At 45.3% G+C, this 25,472-nt stretch overlaps 1 protein-coding gene across 1 annotated transcript in view; it reads right to left on the reverse strand.

Annotated features, from left to right (window-relative positions):
- Positions 1-289: 289 nt before the first annotated feature.
- Positions 290-25,472, reverse strand: part of LOC134463424 (calmodulin-binding transcription activator 1-like) — a 340,785-nt gene continuing 315,602 nt past the window's right edge. The window contains exons 9-25 of the mRNA XM_063216622.1: positions 22,798-24,842; positions 22,429-22,755; positions 21,348-21,474; positions 20,253-20,387; positions 10,674-10,858; positions 9,579-9,772; positions 8,742-8,820; positions 7,969-8,272; positions 7,403-7,788; positions 6,327-6,481; positions 5,774-6,020; positions 4,732-4,803; positions 4,314-4,334; positions 3,895-4,094; positions 3,217-3,291; positions 2,429-2,459; positions 290-901 (exon numbers count right to left, since the gene is read on the reverse strand). Coding sequence (XP_063072692.1) covers positions 869-901; positions 2,429-2,459; positions 3,217-3,291; positions 3,895-4,094; positions 4,314-4,334; positions 4,732-4,803; positions 5,774-6,020; positions 6,327-6,481; positions 7,403-7,788; positions 7,969-8,272; positions 8,742-8,820; positions 9,579-9,772; positions 10,674-10,858; positions 20,253-20,387; positions 21,348-21,474; positions 22,429-22,755; positions 22,798-24,842 — 4,616 coding nt within the window. The 3' untranslated portion in view covers positions 290-868. The remainder of the gene's footprint in view (positions 902-2,428; positions 2,460-3,216; positions 3,292-3,894; positions 4,095-4,313; positions 4,335-4,731; positions 4,804-5,773; positions 6,021-6,326; positions 6,482-7,402; positions 7,789-7,968; positions 8,273-8,741; positions 8,821-9,578; positions 9,773-10,673; positions 10,859-20,252; positions 20,388-21,347; positions 21,475-22,428; positions 22,756-22,797; positions 24,843-25,472) is intronic.

Raw genomic sequence — 25,472 nt, forward strand, 5'->3', positions numbered from 1 at the left:
CTTTCCCTCTACACACTCAAACATAAACACTCACACATAGACGCACAAATCAAAACAATTAATCACCCCATTTCTGACTTATCCCCCCTCCCCGCACTCAACATCAGCTCAAAAAGACACAAAATTTGACACAGGCACGCCCCCATTCAGCTTTTGCCCCGCCCCCTCCTACATTCATCAAGAGCACACCCTCTTCTACTGAACAAGAGGATGGCTTTGTCAGAAACAAAGATTTGTGAAGTTCATACACTGAGCCTATGGAAAATAATTGCATGCATATGGTTGAGGAGATGAGGCAGTTCTTTTGGTTTATGGTGTTCTTTTTTTTTCAAATAGTTTTTTTTGTCTTTTTTACGAAATGTTATCAGAAGCAGGATCCAGCATGATTACGCAAGTTTATGCAAAGTCTCTTCCATCTGAAAACACGCCTTCGCTTCCATTGGATATCTTACACTTGCTACTAGAAACACCTTTGATGCGTTTTCAATTCCTTTTTTCCTTTCTTTCCTCCATTTGTTTCTTCTTCCGCTTTCCTTTTTTCCTCGTTTTTGTTTTTTTGTTTGATTTTTTTTTTGCTCTTTGAAAAAAATCTATGAAGAGTGCAAAAATGCCATGGATTGAATATTATATTTTCCCAGAAGAGTTCTTCAGTTTTACAGAATGCTTCAGTTCCCTCAATAGAAAGAGAAAAAAGATGCTGTAGCTTTAGTAGACAACTTTAAGTAGTAGTAATCACATCGTATCCTTGTTTTTTTCTGTGTTCGTTGTAAAATGTTCATCACTGGTAGAAAGAGGGACAAAAAGGTAGGGAAGGAGGGAGGTCTTGAGGACGCGTCAGACCATGGCGGGGCCCTGCAGTGGCACACTCTCATGTTCCTTGGCCTTTCTCAATTCTCTCGCCCTGCAGGGAGGAGAGAGGAGAGCACAGGACAAAACGCACACGTTAGTCTCTCATACTAGGCTACCACTAAGCTCACCACTCTGGCTAAACGAGAGGCAATGTAGAAAGACATGTCACTTTTCATTTGGGGAGAGAGAGAGAAAAAAACTGAAAAACAAACCAACAAAAAAAGCAATACAATTCTGTAGATTCATTGCATTGTGATTGTATAACAGTACCTTTGTCTGGGCATTACCACAATACATTTAAAAACTGGAAAGAAGGATTAAGGTTGTGTTACAGATTTAAAGCAGAACTTCTTTAGTACTACACATGAAAGTGGATTGTTCCTACTTCCTGTGCAGCAATGAAGCAATAGGAGATGTGCAGTACGTTATTCTGTTACCATATTATATGACAGCAAACTACCTCTCTATTAACATTTGTTGTACCAACACTCAGGCGATGCATAGACATTTTACACAAAAAAGAACAGATTTCCCAATGTTCATGATCGACAGACATATTGAAACGGATAGTCATTGAAGCTGACCACGGGTTGCCCTTGGTTTGAAGACAGCAACTGTCACACATTTCCTAACACACCCAACAGATCCCAGAGTCATGAGCAAGGCTGGAGGATAAAACAGGCAGCCAACAGGTACTGACATCATGTTAAGACAGCATGCCCCCTACAGATAAAGCAAGGCCTCGGTCTGGTATTGACATCATATTAACACAGCATGCCCCTTAGAGATAAAGCAAGGCCTTAGTCTGGTTTTGGGTTTGTTTTTTTTGGCAAGTCATGCAATGCCATCACCGTTATCGGGCAGTCCGTTTGCTTAGTGCTCCCAGTAGCATCATCACCATGGCAATAGACAGAGAGAGAGAAAAGCAAGAGAGAGCGGGAGATGGAGACAGACAGAGAGAAAAACAGAGAGAGTATGAAAGAATAAAAATGGGAGCACCGGGGGTTACTTGTGCCTTGGTTACAGCCGATCAAACCAGCCCCCCGCCCCATTACCCTTCTTGCATTCAGTCTACAGCGACTCCAGCAGGCAACCGACATGCAAGCAAGCAGGAAGCAAGAGAAGAGAAGAGAAGAGAAGAGAAGAGAAGAGAAGAGAAGAGAAGAGAAGAGAAGAGAAGAGAAGAGAAGAAAAAGAAAAGAAGAGTAGAGTAGAGTAGAGTAGAGAGAGTTGGAAGAGAGGGTGAGAGAGGAGGATGAGGAAGGTGAGAATTGGACTTCAGAGAGAGGAAAGACCATCAGAGAGAGAGATAGAGAGAGAGAGAGAGAGAGAGAGAGAGAGAGAGAGAGAGAGAGAGAGAGAGAGAGAGAGAGAGAGAGAGAGATTGTGAGGAATGTGCTTAATGATACGTTCCTGAGGATAAGAGATGGAGAGGAAGGAAGTTAGAGAGCAACAGTGAAAATGAATGAGAACTCAACTAAGAGGAAAAGAGAAGAAGAGATTTGACTGAAGGGGAGAATAGTAGGGGGTGGGGGGTATGGGGGGCATATAAACTTGGAGTTGCTGACACTGCACTCACCCGTTTGAACAGTCTATGGTCCATCAAGGGGCTTAGCGTAAACAGTAAAACAACACCAGACAACTATTAGCACACACAGGGCACTGAGAGAGGAAGGGAAGGTGGCAGGGAGACAGGGCAGAACAACACAGGGAGTAGTCCACAGATGTACCATCATTGAAACGGTTTTAACCCTTAACCCCAAAAGAGCAATGTAACGCAGAAGGCATGATAACTTAGCATAGTAAATTAGCCCCACCCGCCAGTGGGCAAAATTATTTTTTGCCTGCGAGTGGGTCTAGCCTCAGACAATGCCCCAGGCCCTGAAACTGGCTGGCTAATCACAACGCAGGAGACTTGTTTTGATTTGTTTTGAATCTTTGGATGCAAAGTGGACAGGGTTTTGAGGGAGTGACGACAAAGCGTTGGCCAATAGGCACAGACACAGTTTGAAAAACAACGGGTTGTGTCCATTAATAATCTTCCGATGTGTCATTCATCGGGGCCAGACTAAATTATACATTTAATCTCACATTTAGTCTGGTTTACCATCATTCACAATTCTAAGTCTGGTCCAGAGTAATTCTTTCTGAGCCTATTGCTCAATCGTGCTAAAGTTTCCACTTGTGCTCAGTCTCAAAGGTTGGAAAGTGTTTCTGCTAGGTAATATGCATGCCAATGTCTGTGTATGTTGAAACCCATGTAAGCACATGACACATGGAAGAAAAAGTACCTGAAGATGTTCAAATTAAATTAAGAGTGTGGGAATAACAAATGCTGTGCGTCATGTGTCATGTCATGCTGCTCACCTGTGACGACATCTCAGGAGGAATTTCATTATTTTTCTAGCAGCCTGGTCCTGCCTCTTTGTCCACAGACTGCTTCTGAATTACATAAACACAAAGGTTCAATGTAGGCAGGTGGATCGAGACTGGACTTTCCACAGTGAAAAAAATTACAACTTACAACAAGGCCTGATTTTAGTTATGCCAACATAAAAGTGTTAAGCCACTTGCTGTGAAGGAATGGTTGTGGGTGTGCTCTGACTTAGCGGAATAAGACTGCTTACATAATCGACATAAGTAACCCGAGCTAACGTATACGAATCATATGTTAACACATGTTAACATGTGACACAAGTACTGTATCTCCTCCAATGATGATGCATGTAACAGAAATCAAGTATCAAAAAATCATAACGCAAAATGATGTTATATTATTAACGTAAATTATCTGACTAACCAGTAGACCCGTTTACTTGTCAGCTGACTCTGCACTGGCTGAATCAAGTTTGTGATGTGTCCTAGTTGGGTTTTTCAGTAACAAGTCAGTCTATATACTATGTATATGTCATTGGGTACAATGGAGTAAGTGGTGTAACAGCTATGTAATATCATGTGCTAGTGTTGTACACCATACCAGAAATTCCTTTTCCTTTTGAGCCCTCTGCCCCCAACATATGAGAGGGTGGCACCTACAGTACGTACCTTAGTTTGTGCTGCACCAGGACGGCAGTGCGAGCACGGCAGGGGAGGCGCGGGCGGCCGAGCTCCTTGTAGCTGCGGTAGTACTGCTGGATCAAGATGGCCGCTCGCCGGCTCTGCTGGAACTTCTTCTGCTCGTGGTAGCTGCGGAACTTGCTCTGAATGAGGATGGCGGCCAGCGTCATCTTCTTGTAAAGTGCATACTGCCAGAGGTGGAGGGGGAAAAGTTGAAGAATTAACATGCACTGCAGAGAAGATTAACTTAAGTTGCTTTGGCTAGTTCTTTGCCTCATCTGATGTTCACACGGAGACTGGTTCACACATCTCCAAAACAGAACATGAATAATGAAGCTTTTTAGCTGGCTAGTTAGTTTTTCTCTAACTGGGACATATTCCAGAGCTTAAGAAAAACAACCCATTACCTTCAAAGCTATCCAGGTCAGCTTGGGGGAGAGAAAGGGATGTGGTGTGAGGAAGTGGCACATTGATGCACTGCATTCACAGCAACACTTTTAGCCTGCAGTATGTGAGCACTCTCCTCCATGACCAGTTACAGTGGACCAGTTACACTGACATTATTTTGGTAAATACCGTACAGATACAGCAAGATTTTGCATGGGGAGCGAGGGATACACTGTTTTTTTTGTCCATATCTGTTACATGCTGTGTACTGTAAATGTTGGTGTGTATGGGGTGGGGGTTGCATACACAGTTTTTTAGTCCACACCTGTTCCTGTGAATATACTGTACATACAGCAAGTGTGAGTGTGTGTGTGTGTGTGTGCGCCTGCGTGTGTGTGTGTGTATGGGAGAAACCGTACACAGTGTCCTAGTCCATACCTGTTTGTATTTTTTATAACAGCGCTGAATAACAGCGGCTGCCACTTCCTGCTGTTCGCGTAGTGGCTGTCCCTGCAGGGGGGAGGGGCAGAGAGAGAGAGGGGAGAGGGAGGGGAGAGGACAAATTAGCATTGATTACATTTACAAGGACATGAAAGGCGAAGGGTCACTACGTATTCCCTTGGCGAGTCCATCTTGGTCTTTTGGAGATCCAATTGAGAAGCTTTCAAGACTCTGAAACACAAAAGCAGAGATATGCATAGAGAGAACGAGCAGATACAAGAGAGAGACTAGAAAGAGAGTGAGCGGGTGGTTGAGCCAGAGAGACAGACAAAGAAAGAAAGCAAGAAAGCAAGAAAGAAGAAAGAAAGAAAGAAAGAAAGAAAGAAAGAAAGAAAGAAAGAAAGAAAGAAAGAAAGAAAGAAAGAAAGAAAGAAAGAAAGACAGATAGATAGAGGATGCAGAATGGCGACTGACGGATAAGGTCCTCCGATGGGATATCTGCAGGGATGACAATAGGGAAACGTCATAACAGTGGATATCTGCACAGATAGGGGGAGGGGACACAGTTTGGCAGAAGCAGAGGTGACACAGAGAGACAGCAATGCAAAATCATTCCTCATAAGCAGGCCATGCTATTCTCAAGCAGCTCTGCCCATGCGCTACAAACTACCAGGGACTGAACCTCATGAATGTCTACAACCAAACCACTGGAAAAAAAAGATCACACATCATAGAAATAAACACAGAGGGTGGATGCTTTCAACCCTGTGGTCGAAAACTAGAGTTAGGAAATATTTACTCCCTTTTTTGAGAAGCCTTTGGAAAGACCTCCATTTCAGCAGAACCAAAAAATACAAAACAAATGGGAACCACTTCCACATGACACATGACAGCCAAGACAACCAACAAACCAACACCAGAACATGGGGACGACAGCACTGTTGCCCACAGACCACTACACAGAGAGAGGAACGCCGGCGTCGAGGAAAGACGCCGAGTAAGGTGAGTAGAGTGGCTTTGGAATAACCCAGAAGCCTACCTTATACTTGCGGAAGGTGCTCTGGACTTGGCGTGCGGCCTCATACAGCTCGCGCTGCTCCGGGTCGCTTAGGGCCAACTGAGCCATGTCCTGCTCAGCCTTGCTGTGGGAGACGCTGAGGAAGGCAGTCCAGTCGGCCAGGGATGGGAGGCCCAGCTTGCCCAGGGAGCCCTCCAGCTCTGCGGGCCCAGTGGACGAGCAGGAGCCCAGGCCTGGGATGGTGCTGGCAAGTTTATTGTATGGGAACCTACGATGACCAAAACATGTTTTAGATAGTAATTATTGATGTAATAAGATGTAATTATTCTTGTACCTCTGTACACTGCCTTGCATTACAATGCATTACACTTAGCTGATGCTTTTATCCAAAGTGATTTACAGTCATTGCAAGATTATTGGTTACAGACCCTGGACCCAGCAGGACCTTCTAAAGGGCGCCATGGATGGACCATGGATGAAATGGGATTTGAACCAGTAACATCTACTTCTCTTCAAGATGGATTGTGAATGGAGCAAATAATACACACTCCGGCCATCATCACATGTTACTCACCGTTCTGCATCGCCAAGGTAGCTGGCCAACCAATTGACTGTGCTGTTGACTGAAGTGTTGTCAGCTGGGGTGGTGTCCTTCGGGACAAAGTTCTCTCTCTTGATGCGATCAGGTGTGGCTTCAATAATGTGTTCAGCCAAGGTCATCATGTTCATCTGAAACATTGAGACATGTGTGTTGAAAAAAAACTGTACACTGCAGTACAACAAGTGAATTCCACACATGTTGCTCATTAGAAGGCTTATTAGAAAGCTGAATAACCTTATTCTCTTATTCCCTCTGCAGATGGAAACAATACTTTGCAGTTCAGAGTTTGTCCTTGAGTCCTACTGTATACTATCCTGGGCCCACTCACTAACTGTCACACTGCACGAAGACTAACTTCTCATTTAGTTTGGCCACTCACTTTATTTTCAAATTACTTTACTTCATTTCAAATTCTATCGAGCTTGGTGGGGTGTGTCTAAGACAATGATGAGCCAGTTCAGTTAGCAGGTGAATGAATGAATAGGTGCTCTTATCGATTGTAGCTTCAACCAGTAGCATACAGAGGCATTTAATTAACGCCAGCTAGACATGTCCATTGCATTTCCCGTGGAGAAATGGGCTGACACCGTGAGTAGGCCAATGCTCGCAGAGTTTTGAAGTCGTGATAGTCAGGCTAACTGTGTTAGGCATGGGAATTGTTGGCAAACACACAATTCGAAAATCGATGACCACTTTACATTTTTTAAAAATAATATTCAAATATTATTCTCCCTTGCTGTAAACAGTGTGTGTGGGACTTTCCGACACACGCTTCATGTTGGAAATGAAATACCGGTACAATCTAATAATATTTGCTGAGCAAATGTAGAAATTCAATGAAACTTTGCACTAATCTTCATTGTCACTTAACACAGTAAGGGAGGCCCATACAGAATTTTTATGTGGGGTCTGCAATTTTATGAGTGTGGCTTTCGAGACCAATATTTCACATTTTTTAATTCAAAAGGACTATTATACATTCAAATGTATATTGAATATTTGACATATTCAAAAATCAAGTCCCATACCTAAACTTTACACATACGTACCTGCAGATCCTCTGTATTCTCCATGTTCTCCTGACCGGCGAGAAGTTCATTAACATCTGCAGTTGCGGAGGAGGCCTCAGCCTGCATCCTAAGCCGGCTTGCTAGCCTCTCCTTCCCTAAGCTGCCGGCCCCAGTTGCCTTCCTGCCGGATCCTGCTTTCCAGCTCTGGCGGCCGGTAGACGTCCCCTGCCTGCCTCCGTCTCGGGCCTCCCGGTCGGACCCGCTCTCTCTCTGCCCTTTCGGGGGGCTGGACTTGGGTCGCTGACTGAGCTGCTCCAGGCCCAGAGCGTCGGGATTGGGCTTGTGTCGCTTGGAAACTGGGGCGTCACTTTGGCCCTCACTGGCATAATAGCTGGATGGTTCAGACCGGGGTCTTCTCAAATCTGCTTGGGGAGAAAAGGGATGGGTAAGGAGAGAAGGGTTTCTCCAGCCATGACGTTATGGAGTGATGGTATCAACTTGAAACTGATGGAGCGCCATGAAAATGTCAATTTGCTTACAACTACACTCTTTGTATATCATATTCTCCTTTCTGCCTATAGCCTTCTGTTCACCTTGGCTGGAGCTGCTGGTGTTTGCCATCGCTCTAAGGCCACCAGATAAGGCCTCTCCGCCCCACATGTCCACCCAGCTGTCCGCGTGTGCGGCCTCCGTCCCGGGAGAGAAGGGCAGGCTGGGGCTGGTCGACTGCTGCTGCTGATGCTCGTCCCTCTGGAGGTGCTCTAGGCATTCTGCCAGGCGGGTGTGGCCACGGGAGCGGGCGATGGCGAGGGGCAGGCGGCCGAGGGAGTCGGGGATGGCCAGGGCCCGGCGGTCCCACTTGTACAGAAGCAAAGCTGCCTCCACGTGGCCCAGGGCACATGCCCACATCTGGAGAAGACAGATAGCGTCAACACATCTGGTAACGGCAATGGTCTGATCATTAAACCTTATGCTCATATTACTTAATATTGTGGTTCTACAGTGAGCTACAAAATGGAACACAAGTACTTCTACAGATGCTACTCCAATATATATGCATGGACTTCTGTGACACATACAATTAACCTTTGTATGCAGCAGTCAAGGAGTTATCTGACTCAGCTAAATTTACCAAGTACAATCAATTTGCATGGATGTAATTCTGCACAAATATTCTTAAAGATGTAAATAAGCCTGAAACTATGAAAGAAATGGTTAGCATGATAAGATACTGTACAGTATATGCTTAAGAGCATGCCTGAAATTCAAAATATGATAACATTCAAATTGTTCTGGTTTCGTATGGCGAATTACTGTGACATAACTAAGTATGTCGTTTTCAGCAAAATGCGATGGCTACCACTATATCTTCACTTACCAGGGGAGTGCAGGAGAAGTGATCCACATTTAGCGGGTCTACTTCCAGTTCCAAATCAATACTGTCTGCATGCTTTGTGCTGTGGACAAAAGAAAGTAAAACAATTAATCTGATGGTAGGCATGAGTTTACATTTTTTGCATAATGTCAAAGTATATTTAGCTACATTGTCACTAAATACAACGGGTGTTATTACTTTCAAGGCATGCCCAATACGTATTTATGGATCATGCTCAATTAAGTTTTCATGTCAGTGTTCTCTAGAAGTGATTTACAGTACCACTTTACATAGACACATAGATCAATGCAGGAGACACACAGAGAGGACACTTTTTGACACAACACTTTTTTCAATTAGCAGGGTAAGAACATAGCTTTGCTCAAATTTTTGCAGTGTAATATGGGTGACAAAGTTAGACATATCAAAGAAGGAGAAATTCTTGGTGTGCGTGTAACTGTTGCATCTTTGACCCAGAGAGCAAGTCTTATATGTATCAAGAGCCACAGTATCCAAGGTAATGTCTGCATATCACCAAGAAGGATGAACCACATTCAACAGGATTAATTGTGGACGCAAGAGGTAGCATCCCACTCTAAAATATCAGGTGTTTCCATTATTTTGTCCAACCCCTGTCTTTCGCTTATTCTCTTCACTAAAAAGATTAGTGAAGTTTAGTGCTATTACCAGAATGGCAATGACCAAGTCATAGTGCATGAAAAGGTCCTGTGTTATGCCATAGTACTATGGTAGTTAATTATTCAATGACTAATGGGGGTGATTATGGGGTCACTGCAACATGTCCAGGTTACACAGACGCGTTTGGGCCGTCTCACTCACCGCCACTTAATGAGGGTCTGGATGAGGGTGGCGTAGCCCTGTGCGGCGGCCAGGTGGAGGAGGGTCATGCCCCTAAACGTCTTGGAGTGGATCAGGTGCTTGGACTTGGCCCAGCAGGCGCGGTTCATCATCTTCTCACACACCACCACCACGCGACCCTCAAAGGAGCTTCCCGCCTGCATCTTCCCCCCGTCCTGGCCCTGGAAGAGGAGGGTATGAACCAAAAAGGAAATAGTCTGATGGGAGCATAGGAACTCCATGCCATGCCTCAGCAGACCTGAAGATGCTCCTTACACGAAGGGCGAAATATCTTCAAGCTCTGAGAAGAAGTCCAATTGCTAGAGCTAAACTATTCTGATTTCATGGGTGGAAACTTCTAACCTGACTCTGGCCAGATGAAGGGTTCTGCCTTGCTCCACAAACATTAATCTGGAAGTACGACATATGCGTAGGTCTGCGAAGGTGTGGTTTTATCAAAAAGTCAATTAATCTGATTGGGGAAACCACTTTTTCAACTCATTTGGAATGAGGTGCTACTTGAGGTGCTCCAGCGATCCTGATTGGTTCTACCATATGGCGGTTTGGGAGCAGAGTGAATCTGAAGATCCTCCAGACTGTGAGATCACGAAGCTCTGGCGAGAGTCAGGCTAGGAAACTCCTGGACTACTGGAAGTTCATAAATATTTCACAGAGTACCGCCTGTAACACTCTAGTCCCATTGCAATTACTCTGCCCCCACTACCATAATAATAACTTAACTATGGAATTAAGGAATGTGACTGGACAAATGTATTCTATGAGATATTTACATTTCAAAGTTCATTGACACTGTTAACATATGAACTGTTAACTCCTTCACTGTTTTTTTCACTTCACCAGTGTCTTCATGCTCCTTAATGCTCCTGAATAATATAACGAGTTAACATGAAACTTTTATGGAAAATATTAATGAGTAATGCTAAGCCATGAAGCATAATTAAAAGGAATACTAGAAGTTGTCCAGTTTTTTTGGCAACAGGAACTGAATACAGACCCTTTCAAATGTGAAGAAAGCTTTCAAAGCTTACACCTGTTAAGTGCAGTCATTTACTGTACCTGTGACTGGATGGCACTGTCGTTTCCTCCTCCTCCACCTCCACACCCTCCTCCTCCTCTTGCTCCACTCCCTCCGCTGTCAGACGAGCCCCCACCGCCGCCTCCCTGCTGCTGGCCGGCCATCTCTGCCATCCGCCGCTCCATCTGCTCCAGCCGCTCCAGGATGGACATCTTGAACTGGTTATCTGAGGGCAGACGGGCCAGCACACACATTAGCCTTGACAGCTATGGCCGAACTCACCGACCGACAGGCCGGCCGTCATCACAATTAGGATAATAGTAATGCAAATTAAATTAAACTGCAGTGTCTTCTGCTAAACGCAACGTTAGTGGCATTAAGCACACAAGACTGATTCCCTAATTACATCTGTTGGATGGCACACACGCACACACACACACACACACACACACACACACACACACACACACACACACACACACACACACACACACACACACACACACACACACACACACACACACACACACACACACACACACACACACACACACACACACACACACACAAACCACGCACATTTGTTTGTTACATAGAAAGGCTTTGTAGGTGGTGATGATCAGACTTAGTTATCTGGATCAAATACTTTTCTTTGAGGAATTCTTATTAGTGGGAAACAGAACAAAATATTCAATGATTTGAAATGGTCCTACAAAACAACCTTTGATAAAACAAAAGATAAACTTCACCAAGTAAAGACATTAAAACAAAGTACTATTTTTTTAATCATAAAATGAGCCGTGGTGCACTTATGCAGTAGCATTGACATTGTGTAGTTGCTCATCAGCTCGGAGGGCAGACGTGTGATAATGTAGTGATAGGGTGGCATGCGTAGTGAGAGGCTGGCTCTGCCACTCAGTGTTAGCCAATGGCGCGGAGCGATAGTGGTTTGCTATGTGTCTTTGTTCAAATACTGCTGCAGTGTTGCTGCAGTGGAAATGATGTCACCCCCACCTGCTGCCGGCTGGGTTCGCTCTCTCCCTCTCACTCTCTGATTCACTCCCTCCCTCCTCTTCACTCTCTCTCTCTCTCTCCCCCTCCCTCTCTGTCTAATCCCCTCTAACACTTGCACTCTAACAAGCCCATCCTTATTTTATTGCCCTCACTCACTATGTGTCTTGCCCCTCAGCCTTTCTTTGCCACTCTGTTTCTCCTTCTCTGTTCTCAAAGTAGTGCACGTTCTGTGCTCTATGGCAGGGAACACGATGGCTGAGTAGGGTTAGGATGAGGATGGGTACGGGCATGGGTATGGGGAGGTTAACGGTAGAAAGGGGGTTGGGGGGGTAACTTGGAACAGTAAGGGGGAGGAGCTATGAAGGGTGCCACAGCCAGACTGGCTGACATAATAACTACACAGCCCCTTTGCAGAAACACACCGAGCCGGCCAATCACACAGCATCAAGAAGAGCTGAATTCATTCCCTGGGCCAATCAGAGAGCAGTATTAAGAGAGCAGAAATCAGCATACTCCATTGGAAAGTACACACAACTGCTGTGGTGGATGTTGTTCACTACTTAAAAAGTACAAGTTTCTTCAGCATTGTAATTACACAAACTCTTAACAGATGTTTCCATTTATCCAGGAGTGTTATCTTTCTCTCCTATGTTGCGATCATCTCATGTTGTTTTAATGTTGAAGCAAAATTATGAGTCAATCCTGAATGTGCAAAATTTTCAGATTTAGTAATTTAAACAATTTCATACTGAAGTGTAGAATAATTTTAAACCACAAAGTGCATTATTCATCATTATTATTCTAAATGAAAACATTTCCTGCACGCATCCCCTTTTATGTAAACTAAGGATCACATACAAGTTACACTGCCCTGTTTGACATGATACAAACAGACTATAAGAGTAGAAGTTTGCCCAATATTTTGCTAATATTTTGCTAGGAACTTCCACAACAGCTAACATTGCAGTTCATCTATGGACATTCTTAGGAAAGTAGATATATATTGACATAAGCATAATTACAGAATAAAGTACAAAACAAAACAACTTAAACAATCACGTGGGACAGCTAAGGGTTAAAATGGGGATTAAAAAACAATAATGACTTGAACACAGTACTTTCTTTTCCTCATTTTTTTTCATCTGGAACGTTGTTGCCAGGGTAAAAAATCCAATAGCCCTCACTGTTTTCCGACAAAAAGGCAGTTAACCTCGTCTCCTCCTCTCTGCTTTGAGCACTCCTCCTCCTCCTCCCTATCCTGCCTCTGCCTCTGCCTCTGCCTCTGCAGGGCCTGTCCTGGTTTCTTCGTGTTGCATCATTCAGAGTGGGGGTATATCCAGCTGCAGCAACCAGCCATTCAGCCAGCCAGACAGCCAGTAGCATGAAGAGAATACAGGATGTGCTCCACCTGTTGACTACATTGGTGTGTATTATAGTCACAGTCTGCCACACCGTGGGTGAAATTAAAACACCGCCACCGCCTCGTTTGAACCGGCATGTCCTTACCCAAGCGACAGACCATCAGGGTAAGACTGGTAAGGATTGTATTTCGTGGAAGCTTTGTGTGTTGAACACTCTTGTGTTACACAGATATTTCTTGGGTGCCTTATGGATTCTTCAAAAAAATGCTATTAGCAAATTAAAAATGTTCTTTGTTCAGATTAAAAGAAAGTGTTGTGAGAATCATGCAGCGACTGTGGTCAAGCAGAAATCTAGATTCGACTGTTTATCTAAATAATGTTAACTTTTTAAACCAGACTTTGAGAATATGGTGGTGTAGTCTTTGTATTATGACATTTACCTAAAGGTATAGGTGAAATCTCAATATACCAAAAACTTTGTTTGTAGCTCATAACAAAACAGGAAGACATCTGTTCCCGTGAAGGATACATTCCCAGAACTCTTGGCTAGCTTAAGCCACAGACTGTTGGTCACAAAGCAAATCTATGTCAAACAGCAAGAAAAAAAACATTCTCAATGTGAAAAATGCTCCATTTTTTGAATGAAGGTGATGATAATTGACGTTTCTTATTCAACCCCTGAAGCAATATTGTGAAAAATACTGAGAACTTGTAAACAAGACCTTGAACACTGCATGTTGACCGTTAACCTCTATACTGTTTTGACATCCCGCTGGCCTAGTCTTAACCACTGCTGTCTGACCAAATGAAGCATTGGCCTGGTCCAGTCGCAATACAGATCAAAACAAAAAAACCCATACCACACAAGTCAACGTTATGCAATCACAACAAATTAAATTCTAATGAGGAAGTGTTTGCAAGACATTGGACAGTTGGCGGAGTTCTTAACCCTCCGCCTTGCCATTAACCTCTTGGAATCGGTAACCTCGTCGGACGCTATCCCTTACTTGTATGCAAGCCTTAAGGGGATTCACTGGGTTGATTTCTAATAAGAGGCACTTCATGTATTTGTTGCTGAGGCACTAGGAGATGACACCACCTAGACAGGTGATTTTACACAAGTCCAGACAAATGAACTTTATAATATCATTATTTAATCATTTTTACTGGCCTCATAGCGATGATGACCCCTCCCAACCACAGAACACTCTGATCACTATGCTGGCCAGAGATGCACCAGAAGAGAGTTTACAGTGTAAAACCATCAGTTCACCACGTCTATGAATTTTGCACGACATAGGAAAAGATTAGCCTCGCGACGCCATCCTCTGTACTCCACCCAAAGATTTTGGCTCCGCACATCGTCTGGCAAAAGCCTCAAGCTCGGTTCTCTCAGTGTTTCGCCAATCAGCAAACAGTTGAGAGTGGTGACGTAGAACTCACCCGCGAGCTCTGTTACTGATTGGTTAAGGTAACTATATTCACACTTTCGTTTTGTTATTTGTATGCTTTTGCGACGCTATAACGTAACAGGCATGCTAATAAAGCACAATATGGGTTTTAATTTGAGCTTGGAACTTCAAATAATTTAAATTATATAGTAAAATCAGACCATCTCCCATCGACCACGGAGACGGATTCCTCATGGCTTTTGCCAGAATTGACGGAGTCAACAGTCGGCTATTCGCCCAGGCTAGGAAAAGATGTGAATTTCATTGAATGTTGAATGTTGTAGTGCACCTGAAGCACCTGTTGTAGGCTATTGCACCAGCACCTGAGTATTGCTCATGGGTTCTCACTGTTTTTTCAACTCTATGTCTGATTTTCTGTATTTTCACACAGATGTATGTGTCTATAGATGTCTCTATGTCTGATTTTTGTATTTTCATGTCCCACTCCTTAACTAAAAGTACCGACTCACATTCCTTTCTTTAAATTTTTGTTATCACATCCCTCAATCCTATGTGTTATAGGCTTGGGATACAGTATGTAGGCTACCTCATAAGTAGCCTACTTCACAGTTTCACTGAGAACTCTTCCTCTTGATGGAAATAAAGACGATTGTGGAATTACTCACAAGTAATAGTAAATACTATCTGTTTATTAGGGAGATGTGTGCACATTATATGCCATTTGCTTTTAGACTGCTCACAAATTCTTTACCTTTCAGTGAAAAAAAACATTTCATGAACTGCATAGACTGGACGAAAAGCTTCCAGGTGGCAAGCACAAATACATTATTGTTTGGAAGCAGACTCAACAGGTTGCCTGAACTGACTCGGGCACCTTGACATTATCAAGGTAACTTTCTTGTAAGTGGATATCAATGGAGCTGAAAAACTGTGGGATGATGCTGCACTCGTGTGCTGTTTTGTTTGTTTCCCTCAGCCATAGCTGCAACCCTAAGCGCTTATGTCGCTGTCCACTTCTTGTGGTGCTGAAATTGGTATCTATGCTCAAACGGACCCATTCCTGCAAGGACGGCGGTTCGTGGTGCAGGAGCGCAAGGGAGACACAATGTTTGTTTGTTTCGCCTGTAAAGTTTAACCTGGCATGTTATCCTTTTCAACTAATGCGTACTTGGTTACATTTTGAAAATCCAAGTCTGTCGTAAAAAGCTTGTAGCCTACATCCACGCTTCCCTTTTTGAAAAGTAGCCTGCAGCTGCGTCTGTGGAGCATGCGGTGCATCCAAGTGTCCTTAATAACAACACTACGGCAATACTGAAGTGGTCTCTTTCTGTCTCTGACGGCGTTTTGAAATAAAGTAGGCTATTTAAAAGCAATGGGTATTCTCAGTCTTACACACACAACGCCGCAAGAATGAGAAACATAAACAAAGACATTACGAAACGTGGGAGGACAACGTACATCTGCCTCAAGGTGATGATGGGTTACTGTCACTCTGAGGCACTCTAAGGCACACATGGGAAACGGAAAAGCCATACATTCACTGCTATCACACGGCTCTTATAAAACGGAAACATTAGTCATACACCCGATTCGACAGCTCAACTTAAGCCAAGACGGCAAAGCAGAAAGAGTCAACGCATGCCAAACATTGCATTCATATTTCCGCCAAATAGAGACAAAAAGTGCAGCGGAAAACATCGCATACTGACCGGAACAGTGCGGCGGTTGCCTCTTTCCTACACATGCGTTTCCTTTTCCTCATAAGCTCTGAAACGAAGCCTTCGGAATCAGAGAGGGAGGCTATGCTAACAGACTCCAACAACAATGGAACAAAGTAGCCCACAACAGAAGAAAGTGGCGCGCGAGACAAAGAGGCAAAGAGAGTGAGAGACAGAAGGTACGGAGAGAGAGAGAGAGAGAGAGAGAGAGAGAGAGAGAGGGAGAGAGAGAGTCAGAGAGAGAGACGGAGAGAGACCGAGAGAGAAAGGTCTGCTGTATATTCCCTCCCCATCCCGCGGCACCAGCTTGCCTCTTGTTAGATAGAAATGCGCGTCAGTGCAGAGCAGGCTTGCCGCAGGTGTACAGACGCTCTAGATTACGAGACGCCATCGGCCCCAGTAAGCGCCAGCATCACACCAACTACACGCTCCGTCCTGCTGTCTTTACCAGAAAACACTGCCAGAAATAGGATGCTATCAGGATCTGTGAAAGTGATGAGACACCTGGGCTATGCCATTTTGTGTACAGCGGCAGAGATATTTTGACCATCGGATCACTTTGTTCTGAGTGAGTACGGACTTCAAACAAAGCGTGCCTGGTTTCTACAGTGCGGCACGATTCTATCGTATTTCGTAACCGGCTGGCACTAGAGCAGGGCTTAGGGTGCTAAACATTAACGCTTGCTTTCACGGAGGGAAAATCACTAAGATTACACCCGGACTGGTGCTGACGAGTTTCCATACATGTTTAACAGAACGAGTTGATGGGGTCTGTGTTCAATGAGTTAGCTTGTGAGCTAGCGCTTTGCAGCAAGGGGTAAGGAATGGATAACTTTGCACATGCCACCCGCTCGCGCCTGTCCCGTATATCAGCACCTGCAGCGCTGCAGACAAACATTTCCCTATCCCTGCATTATGACAAATCAAAGCAGCTGGCTGTGGCACTAACCACTGCTCAAAACAGGTGTATCAGGAAAAGGAGAGAGTTTATAGACACTTAGGGAAGAGAATGAACAAGGTCTTGAATTAGGTTTTGTTTATTTGGTTACCATTCCAAAACTACACAGGCTGTCGTATTATGTTTCCTTTCCTATAGCCTAGTTTTCCCCTCTCGTTAACTGCATGATTAGAGGTTTTTCCAATATCAGTCTGTAAGCTAAAGAGCACAGTGGTTCACATGTTAGTGTAAATATAAATGTCAGTCATCCTTGACCTATATAGCAATGAAAAGTTTAGGTGATCTTGAGATGTTTTTTTATTCTCTGATGCTTCTAATTTGGCTGTGATGTTAGTTAATAAATTGCCATGAGTAAATAAGGAGTAAATAAAATATAGGCATATATATTCCCAAGATTAAGAACAATATTCTTCAGAAAGAATATTTCTGTGGACGTCGTGAAAAAAACCTCACAGGGCAATGGTCAAAGTATGGCTTGTGAAATAAGTAATTTAAAGCCACTTTGTTTGTCGTAGAGTTCATAGATCTTTCATTAATTGCTACCATTTTAGACACTTTCCCCTCGAGTTAAATTATCCTTTAAATTATGCAGCTCTACAGGCTCTAGGTAGCTATTAACATCAGCAAAGTGAAGTTAAATATTTGTAGACATCTAGACACCCTAGGGACATCATTTGCAACTGTGGCTTACCTATGAAGTGTTCACAGTGGAAATGAATTGAACAAACCAGTGCTAAGTCTTTAAAATATAGACATGAGGCAGATGAACTGAAAGCTACAGCTGAAAGGATACAGTAAGCTCAGTACACGTGGAATGCCTTATACAGGAGTGCTTAAATTTCTCTTGTTGAAATGTTCCACTGTCCATGTCAAGATATTTTATTAGTTTTGACAATTAAGGCTTGATACAGCCGACTATTTCACACTATGTGACAAGACATCATACTTTTTCTTCCTGGCAGATATTACTGAAGCAAGGTCTCAGTTCACTTCCCAAACAACTGCATATAAAATATCTTTGTAGCATTCATTTTTCCCATGTCATTTTCTGTGTTATACAGCCTAATGCTTCTTTTTACATATAGTCTGCCAAGTTCTAAAAGCCCACAGTATATGCCAGTGGGATTAAGTATCTCCCTCTGAGACCACTTTTCTCAGCTGCCCGTTAACACTTTGTTCAAATTCCAGCTGCCTGTTCTGCTTTATTCGCGTTTGTTGTTCGCTTAAACACGACATGAACTAAACTGTTAACACCACGCTGGAAATGACTGAATCAAATGCTCTGTTCAGTAAAGCATGTTCCTCCTCTCTGCAAATGATGTAAACCTCTGATAAGAATCTTGTAGCAGGGGAATGTTGCTTTCATGACCAAGCAGATCAGAGCAAGCTGATCCACAAACCTACAGCAATGCCAACGTGCCCAGACAGAGTAGTAAAACAACTACGCTTTATTGAAGAGTGCAACATTAAATGTTCCAAAAGTTCTCAAAATGAAAACGATTAACACTGAAAATGGGCATTGACTGATTTAAAAATAATTGGGTTTTTTTACATTAGTGTGGAAAGGGATGTGTAGATGTCTGAATGAGATGTGCTTGTGGATTTAGATGTGCTGTAGTACTACAGGAGTGATATGGTAGAACTTGGCATCTTCGATGGTTTGAAAACCTTACTGAAATTATGCTTTTAAAGGTTTTGGTGTGTACATGTAGATACGACTCAATGGGATCTTGTGTGCTTCCCTTACTTTCCCCATGTTTTCATATATGGTTACATAGGTTTTCTTCATGAACACAACATGCAAAGCTAAACAAAACCTGGAGGGCATGGCCGTAGAAGATGTATCCAACAAAAGCTTGTTCTTTGAGTTGTCTTGAAGTGGCTTCTTGTAATATCAACTTTGATCACTGCCCCAGCGCAAAGAGGGCACTGCAATGCATTGTAATCAGTAAACGGCAACAAATTATGAGGTGAAACAGAACCTCAAGGCATTGGCCACATGCATGTCTGCTGACTGATAAAAAGGGGATGAAGATTTTTTTTGCCTTCACCAATAACAGCAGTTGGGTCAAAGGTGCACTGTGTAGGATTGTGGCCAGAGTAGATATTGCAACTATGCTGCTCATTGAAACTCTGCTACCCATTGCCAAATTTGATCTTTTCATGAATATATATGAAGTAATAAACTAATCTTTACTAACTAAGTTTTGCAGCTAAAAATGTATATTTCTGGAAATTCAAAATGGCGGACATAGTAAAGATCCCTCTTTTCATGTATGAAAATTGCAATTTTCCCAGTAATGATGAATACTTAGAATTTGATGGTGGTGGTAAGTCTTTGTGAAAAAATAACATTTGTGAATGAACAGCATGAATTCTGGAAATAAACTACTAAAAAATTACACAGTGCACCTTTAACCCATTAAGACACAGCGTTATAAATTTGCTGTTACCAGAATGGCAATGACCAAGTCATAGTGCATTACTTAAGGCCCTTTGTTATGTCATAGTAGTGTAGCACTATGGTACTTAACTTTTCAATGACCATTACAGCGTGCCACTGGAAGTACGGCATGCATTAAGGGACACAATAATAGAGGGAAACTTCAACTGATACTGAACAGAGGAGCATACAAGTAGTGTGACAAAGACCTTTGGTCCATCTGTACTATCTTAATAGCCTGCTACTGGTGAGAAACACTCTCTTTTGATCAGTACATCTGCATGAGTTCAGTCACCACAAAAAGTATTTTAGAGTACTAAAAACAAGTGCCTGTAACAATCTTTCATTTCATCGATAACCCATCAGTGGTCCCAACAAACATCAACAAAAGCCTCTACAAGTTCAGCTGCAGTCTTAGATCCAAACAGTCACATTTAATACTCAGCATAACATCACACTTTGCTTGAGAGACATTATTAGCTTGCCAGTAAAGGTGGAACAACCCAAAACATCGACAAGCTTAATGCTGAACAGGAGAACACCCAACACAACAGCCATCCTTCCTTAGCTCACCACATGTATCTTGACTTTGCATGTGCAATAGGTAAAGTTATCAAAACAGCAATAGGTTAAGTTTCCAAAAAACAGCTTAGTTGTATCTTTTCATGCATGAACAAGAGCAGAGCGGTATAGTAAAGTGGAGCAAAGACTCACCATCTAGAGACAGCCAGTCATGCTGGGAGGAAGGCAGAGCAGGCAGGGCCCGGGCCTTGTATTCAAACACCACAGAGTTGGAGATGATCTGGCCACTCACTGCTACCTGAAGCGTCACTAGGCCAGTGTCATGGGCTGTGGATGAAGATGCATATAATTAGCACATTTTGTAACGGCAGTTGCCTACAATGAAAACAAAATGTAGGAAATTCTAATGCTACATGTATTCAGAGCTTATTTTTTTGTATGTCTATGTGCTTGAGTAGTGCAATTGTTTTTGTGCATCAATCAGACATACAAGTCAGATAGGGATGTACTGCCAACTTGAGCACAGGATATCCTCAGAGGTTGAAGTTTTCAGTTCCTGTGCAGCAACATAGGCCTTGGGTGCTGAAGCTGTAAGAGTGCATCACAACTAAAACTAAGTAGCCTAACAGTTAAAATACATTGAGGGGGGAATGTACAGTAGGTACAATGTCCCCAAAGAACCTTCAGTTGCGAAGGTGCACAGTCAAAACTAAAAGTTCATCAAAAAAACATTGGCACTGTCGTGGAATCCCTTAAGTTTCTTCACAGAAATTTTAGGTTCCTCAGATGACTTTTTGGGTTTGGGAGGTTCCCCCGCAGTACAAATGGATGTTCCTTGAGGAACGCTGAGATTTTTACAGTGTTGTGGAACTAAAACCTCTCAGAGGAACCTATAGGTAACATGTTAGTTCTACAGTAGGTAGAAGACCAACATTCTACACAGAATTTCCCAAGGTCCCCCCACACAGTAAAAATAAAAGTCCCTCAAATAGCCTTTTGAGTTTCTTCAGGGTGCTGGGGGATCCTCTTAAAGTTCTCTGAGGAATAATCTTGGGGTTCTTCCAATCACCTGTAGGTTCCTCAGAGAGGTTAAAGAGGTTCCCCACAGTGGTAAACTGAAAGTAATTCGAGGAACTTTTAATTCTTATATTGGAAGTTGTTATTTTTTCACATTGTTACAGTGTAGGGTTGTAGGGTCATAGCTTTAACAGTGTTAGACTGTAGGTGGTAGCAGGGTCTGGATGTTTGTTCATAGCGTTTCAGTGGATGTGTCTCACTGTATGTTACCTGGGCAGTAGCATCGCAGCACGCCGGGTTGGATGAGGGAGGCGGGAACAGTGATCTGGTCAAACAGGCAGCTGTAGTCACTGCTGGCCTCCTGCCATGGGCCTGTGATCAGCACCTTCACTCCACCCTGCACAGAGTCAACAACAAACATGCTCAGCATATTTACCATCACAGCCACGCTAATCAATGTAATCCATGGCCTCATTAAGACGTGTCTATTCGGGTTTGCCAAACCATTATGAACTGGGATGTTGTATTGTATGTGTGCAAGTTTTTTGTCCATGAATTATTTGATTCTAAAAAGCATTTATTTCAGTCAGGATGCTAAATTAATAGGAACCGTTTGTAGATACTGAAAATGTAGATGAAATCTACACATTATTCTATAATGAAGTAACATTTCAAAATCTGTGTACTTTCCTTATCTATTGTGTATCTGGGTTCACTTGTTTAGTGATTATTCACTTAAAGCACTTACTTATGATTCTGCCGAGGATGAATCTTAAATCGTTGTGAATCGTTGTGGTTTATCACAGTTGTTTATCTAAGCATTTCTACACTGTCTGATTAATATTTATGCAAAATGCATTTGATTCTGAACATTCATCGCATGGCTGAATATCCTTGATTTGTTTGTGTGGTGTGCTTTATCATTTGCATGCAGGTTTATTTCTTTCTGCTTTCTATTAGTAAATATTAAATAAACATGCTCTCCACTGGAGCTGAAAATGAGGATGGCATAAAAGGGTAAAAATGCTTTCGCTTTCAACTATGGAAGATAGCAAGCTTCTGTTACTAAATAATGATTTCAAAGACACCTAGGAAACAGTGAGAACAGTAACTTTTTCTAGCATAACACTGTTTTATTTGAAGTGAACACAGAAACTCATTGCTGAGTTCCTGGTTATTTATTACCCAGTGTGTAAAGTACTATGTGACTTTAATGTGTTCTTTTCTCTCATCCCCCCAGCTGTTTAGTCTGACAAAATGCTGCCACCTTGTGGCGAAACTGATCACCAGCAAGAAGCCAAGAGCAGGCAGCCCTGGCACTGGCAGAGCCGGACTCTGCTGTGTAGCTCACCTCGGGGTAGGACCACTCGGGCGAGTAGTCAGTCACCACAAACAGCCGGCCGGTGGCCTGGATGATCTCCATGGTCCCGTGGGCCACTCCAGCCGACGCCACCTCTGCCACCTGCATGTAGGCCAGCTGGCTCGCATCGCCCGGACCGGTGGGGGCCGTGCCCGCCTGGGGGCTGCAGCAGGGCTGGAGGCAGAGCTCCCCGGCGGAGCTGTACCCCGCTCCAGGTTGCCCTGTCGGCCCGCCCTCCTCTCCCGCCTGCTGGCTCGCCGCCCCGGAGGACACCTGCCCCTCGGCTCCGGAGTGGGCCAGCAGCTGATGGGCGTACAGCTCGCTACTTCCTGCCCCGACGTTGGCCCCGCCTCCTCCCGCGGCTCCGCCTCCTGTCCCTGACGCACCGGTGCCCTCCACGGATATAAAGTCGTTGATGAGGTCGGAGAACTGGTTGCCAAAGGAAACGTCGAAGTGGTCCAGGTTGATCTCCATAGCCCCAGTGGTGCCGGCTCCGCTGCTGGTGGCCTGGTGGGAGGTGACTGCGCTGAAGAGGCCCTGCACCAGCCCCGTGCCCTGCAGCAGAGGGAGCTGGCCATGAGGGCTGCCCTCCGCACCACCTGGGCCGTCCGTCCCATTGCACAGCGCGCCAGTCTCAGCCCCACCTGCTCCGGCCACTCCGTTCCCCTCCGCGTGCGACTGGAGGTAGTGATCCACACCATCTGCTGCTCCTCCTCCTCCTCCTCCTCCTCCACCTCCTGCCTCCGTCCCCATGCCGCGACACATCTGCATCCCGTCGCCAGCCTTCATCAGCCCGTCACGGGCCCTGCCGTCCTGGCAGCCAGACTCTCCAGGCTCCTCTCCTCCTCCGTTCTGCTTCAGACTGCCCCCGTCTCCCGCCTCTGTGCCCGACCCGGAGAAGCGGCTCTGGAACTGGAGCAGCTGCAAGGTGTTGGACGGCCCGTTGCGTTCGGTGGGCGAGGTGCCGTTGCATTTGGTCATTCCTCCGTGCTGTTGCCCGCCGTGGGACACCTGGTGTTGGGCGCGGAGGGTGCCATTGGTGCTGGGGGAGTCGGACTTGACCACGGGCAGAGCCATGTAGGTGCCAGCGGCGCCCTGGGGGGCCTGGCTGGAGGCCTGGGCGCCGCCGCTGCTACTGCTGGGCAGGCCCTGGGCCTGGGAAGACTGGGGAGAGCTCTGCAGGAAGAAGCTGGGAGAGTGGCTCTGGTGCGGGAGGTGGGGGCTGCCCAGCGTCTGGGTGTAGCCGGCGGAGGACATGACGGTCGAGGAGTAGTCCTGCTTGGCGTCGATGGCACTGAAGTCCATCTGCTCCAGGGTGGTACTTGGGCTCAGGCCTCCGCCGGTGGGCAGCAGGGAGTTGGTGGGGGTGAGCGCCAGGGAGCTCTGGGGCCCGCCGCTGCCACCACCAGAGCCGGAGATGACCCCGCCGCTGCCCACCTCGCCCACCTGGTAGCCGCTCTCCTTGGCCAGCTGCTGCTCGAACGAGGTGTCCTCCATCTTGATGTTCTTGACCAGCGCCGCACTGAAGCCGTAGGCGTCGGGCAGCGTGGAGGAGCAGCTCAGGCCGCCTTGCTCGCCGCTCTCCGTCTTCATCCCGTTGCCGCCGTACGTCTGGCCCTGCTTGGGGTTGTTGAGGAAGCAGTCGGGGTCAAAGTTCATGGTAGTCTCGGGCAGCTTGATGGAGGTGGTGTCCAGGCTGCTGGACAGCACCAGCTCCTCGGAGACGCCCCCGGCGGTCAGCATGGCCAGGCTGTCGGCGCTGCCGCCCTCGCCCAGGCCCACGCCCACCGCCCCGGGGAAGGCGAACTTGTGCCCGTCGCCGGCCACGGCCAGCACCAGGCCGCCGGGGGTGGTGTCGGCGCCCAGCAGGTGCGCGTTGGCGCCCCCCGTGGGCGACATGCTGTAGACGGGGTCGCCGCTCACCTCGGACATGAAGACGCTGCTCTGCGATAGGCTGCCCATGACGGAGCCCACGTGGGCCATGGCGTTCACCACGGGGCTGTCGGCCATGTCGGGCTCGCTGTTGAGCCCGCTGCTGATGGACACGGGCGAGCTCTGCGTGGTGTCGGGCACCTCCACCTGGTTGCTGGACGACACCTCCGTGCTGCTCTGGTGGAGCAGTGCTGGCTTGGCCACCTTGCCGTTGCGCTTCTCCCGCGCTCCCCCAACCCCACCACCGTTGCTGTTGGAGCCCCCCTCACCACCACCACCACCACCACCACCACCACCCCTGCCGTTCTTGCCATGGCTGTGCTCGGTCTTGCCCTCGGACACATCGCTGTTCTGCACCTCGCTGTGGCCCCCGTACGGCCCGCCACCTCCGCCGCCCGAGCGCTGCTCCACCTTCGGGGAGATGATGCGGTGTTTGGCACTGTTGCACTTGTGATGCAGGCTGCTCCCGGCACCTGCGGGGAGCGGAGGGGGAGACGGAAGACACACACACACACACACACACACACACACACACACACACACACACACACACACACACACACACACACACACAAAATTAATGATGGCTGAATGTAATATTCATGTACAAGTGCTGGACATGAATGCTACTGATATATTCTTTTTTGCAAGTTTCTTTCAGTAGATATGATTTCATGATGGAATGCACCATACACAGTAAATTGTGCAATGTTAATTCGACACTTGAAGAGTTAGAACAAATATCAAAGAATTTCTCATTTGACTCTCAGGTGTTTAATTAAAATGTTAAATGAGCGTTCATTAATGTATTCTATAGAGTGTATTTTCTCCTTCTCTATAACTGTGTTTCAAACTGCACACATTACTGTATAACTGTGAATTCGTAGGACTGCCTACGTACGCCCTCTGGTGGCCAACTGCTAGTAATGCCTGACACCATGGACTGCACATCTATATGCATGAAATGCACCACATGTTTGCCCTTATTATGTTGTATTTTATTTATTTTAAGAAACCATTATTTCCTCTACACTGATATTTTAGTAATAGTTACATGCTTTGAAATTAAACATCAAGCAATGACGGGACTCTTGTTTTTCATA

Source organism: Engraulis encrasicolus, chromosome 14 (genome assembly GCF_034702125.1).
Source record: "Engraulis encrasicolus isolate BLACKSEA-1 chromosome 14, IST_EnEncr_1.0, whole genome shotgun sequence".
In the NCBI taxonomy this organism is placed as follows: Eukaryota; Metazoa; Chordata; class Actinopteri; order Clupeiformes; family Engraulidae; genus Engraulis; species Engraulis encrasicolus.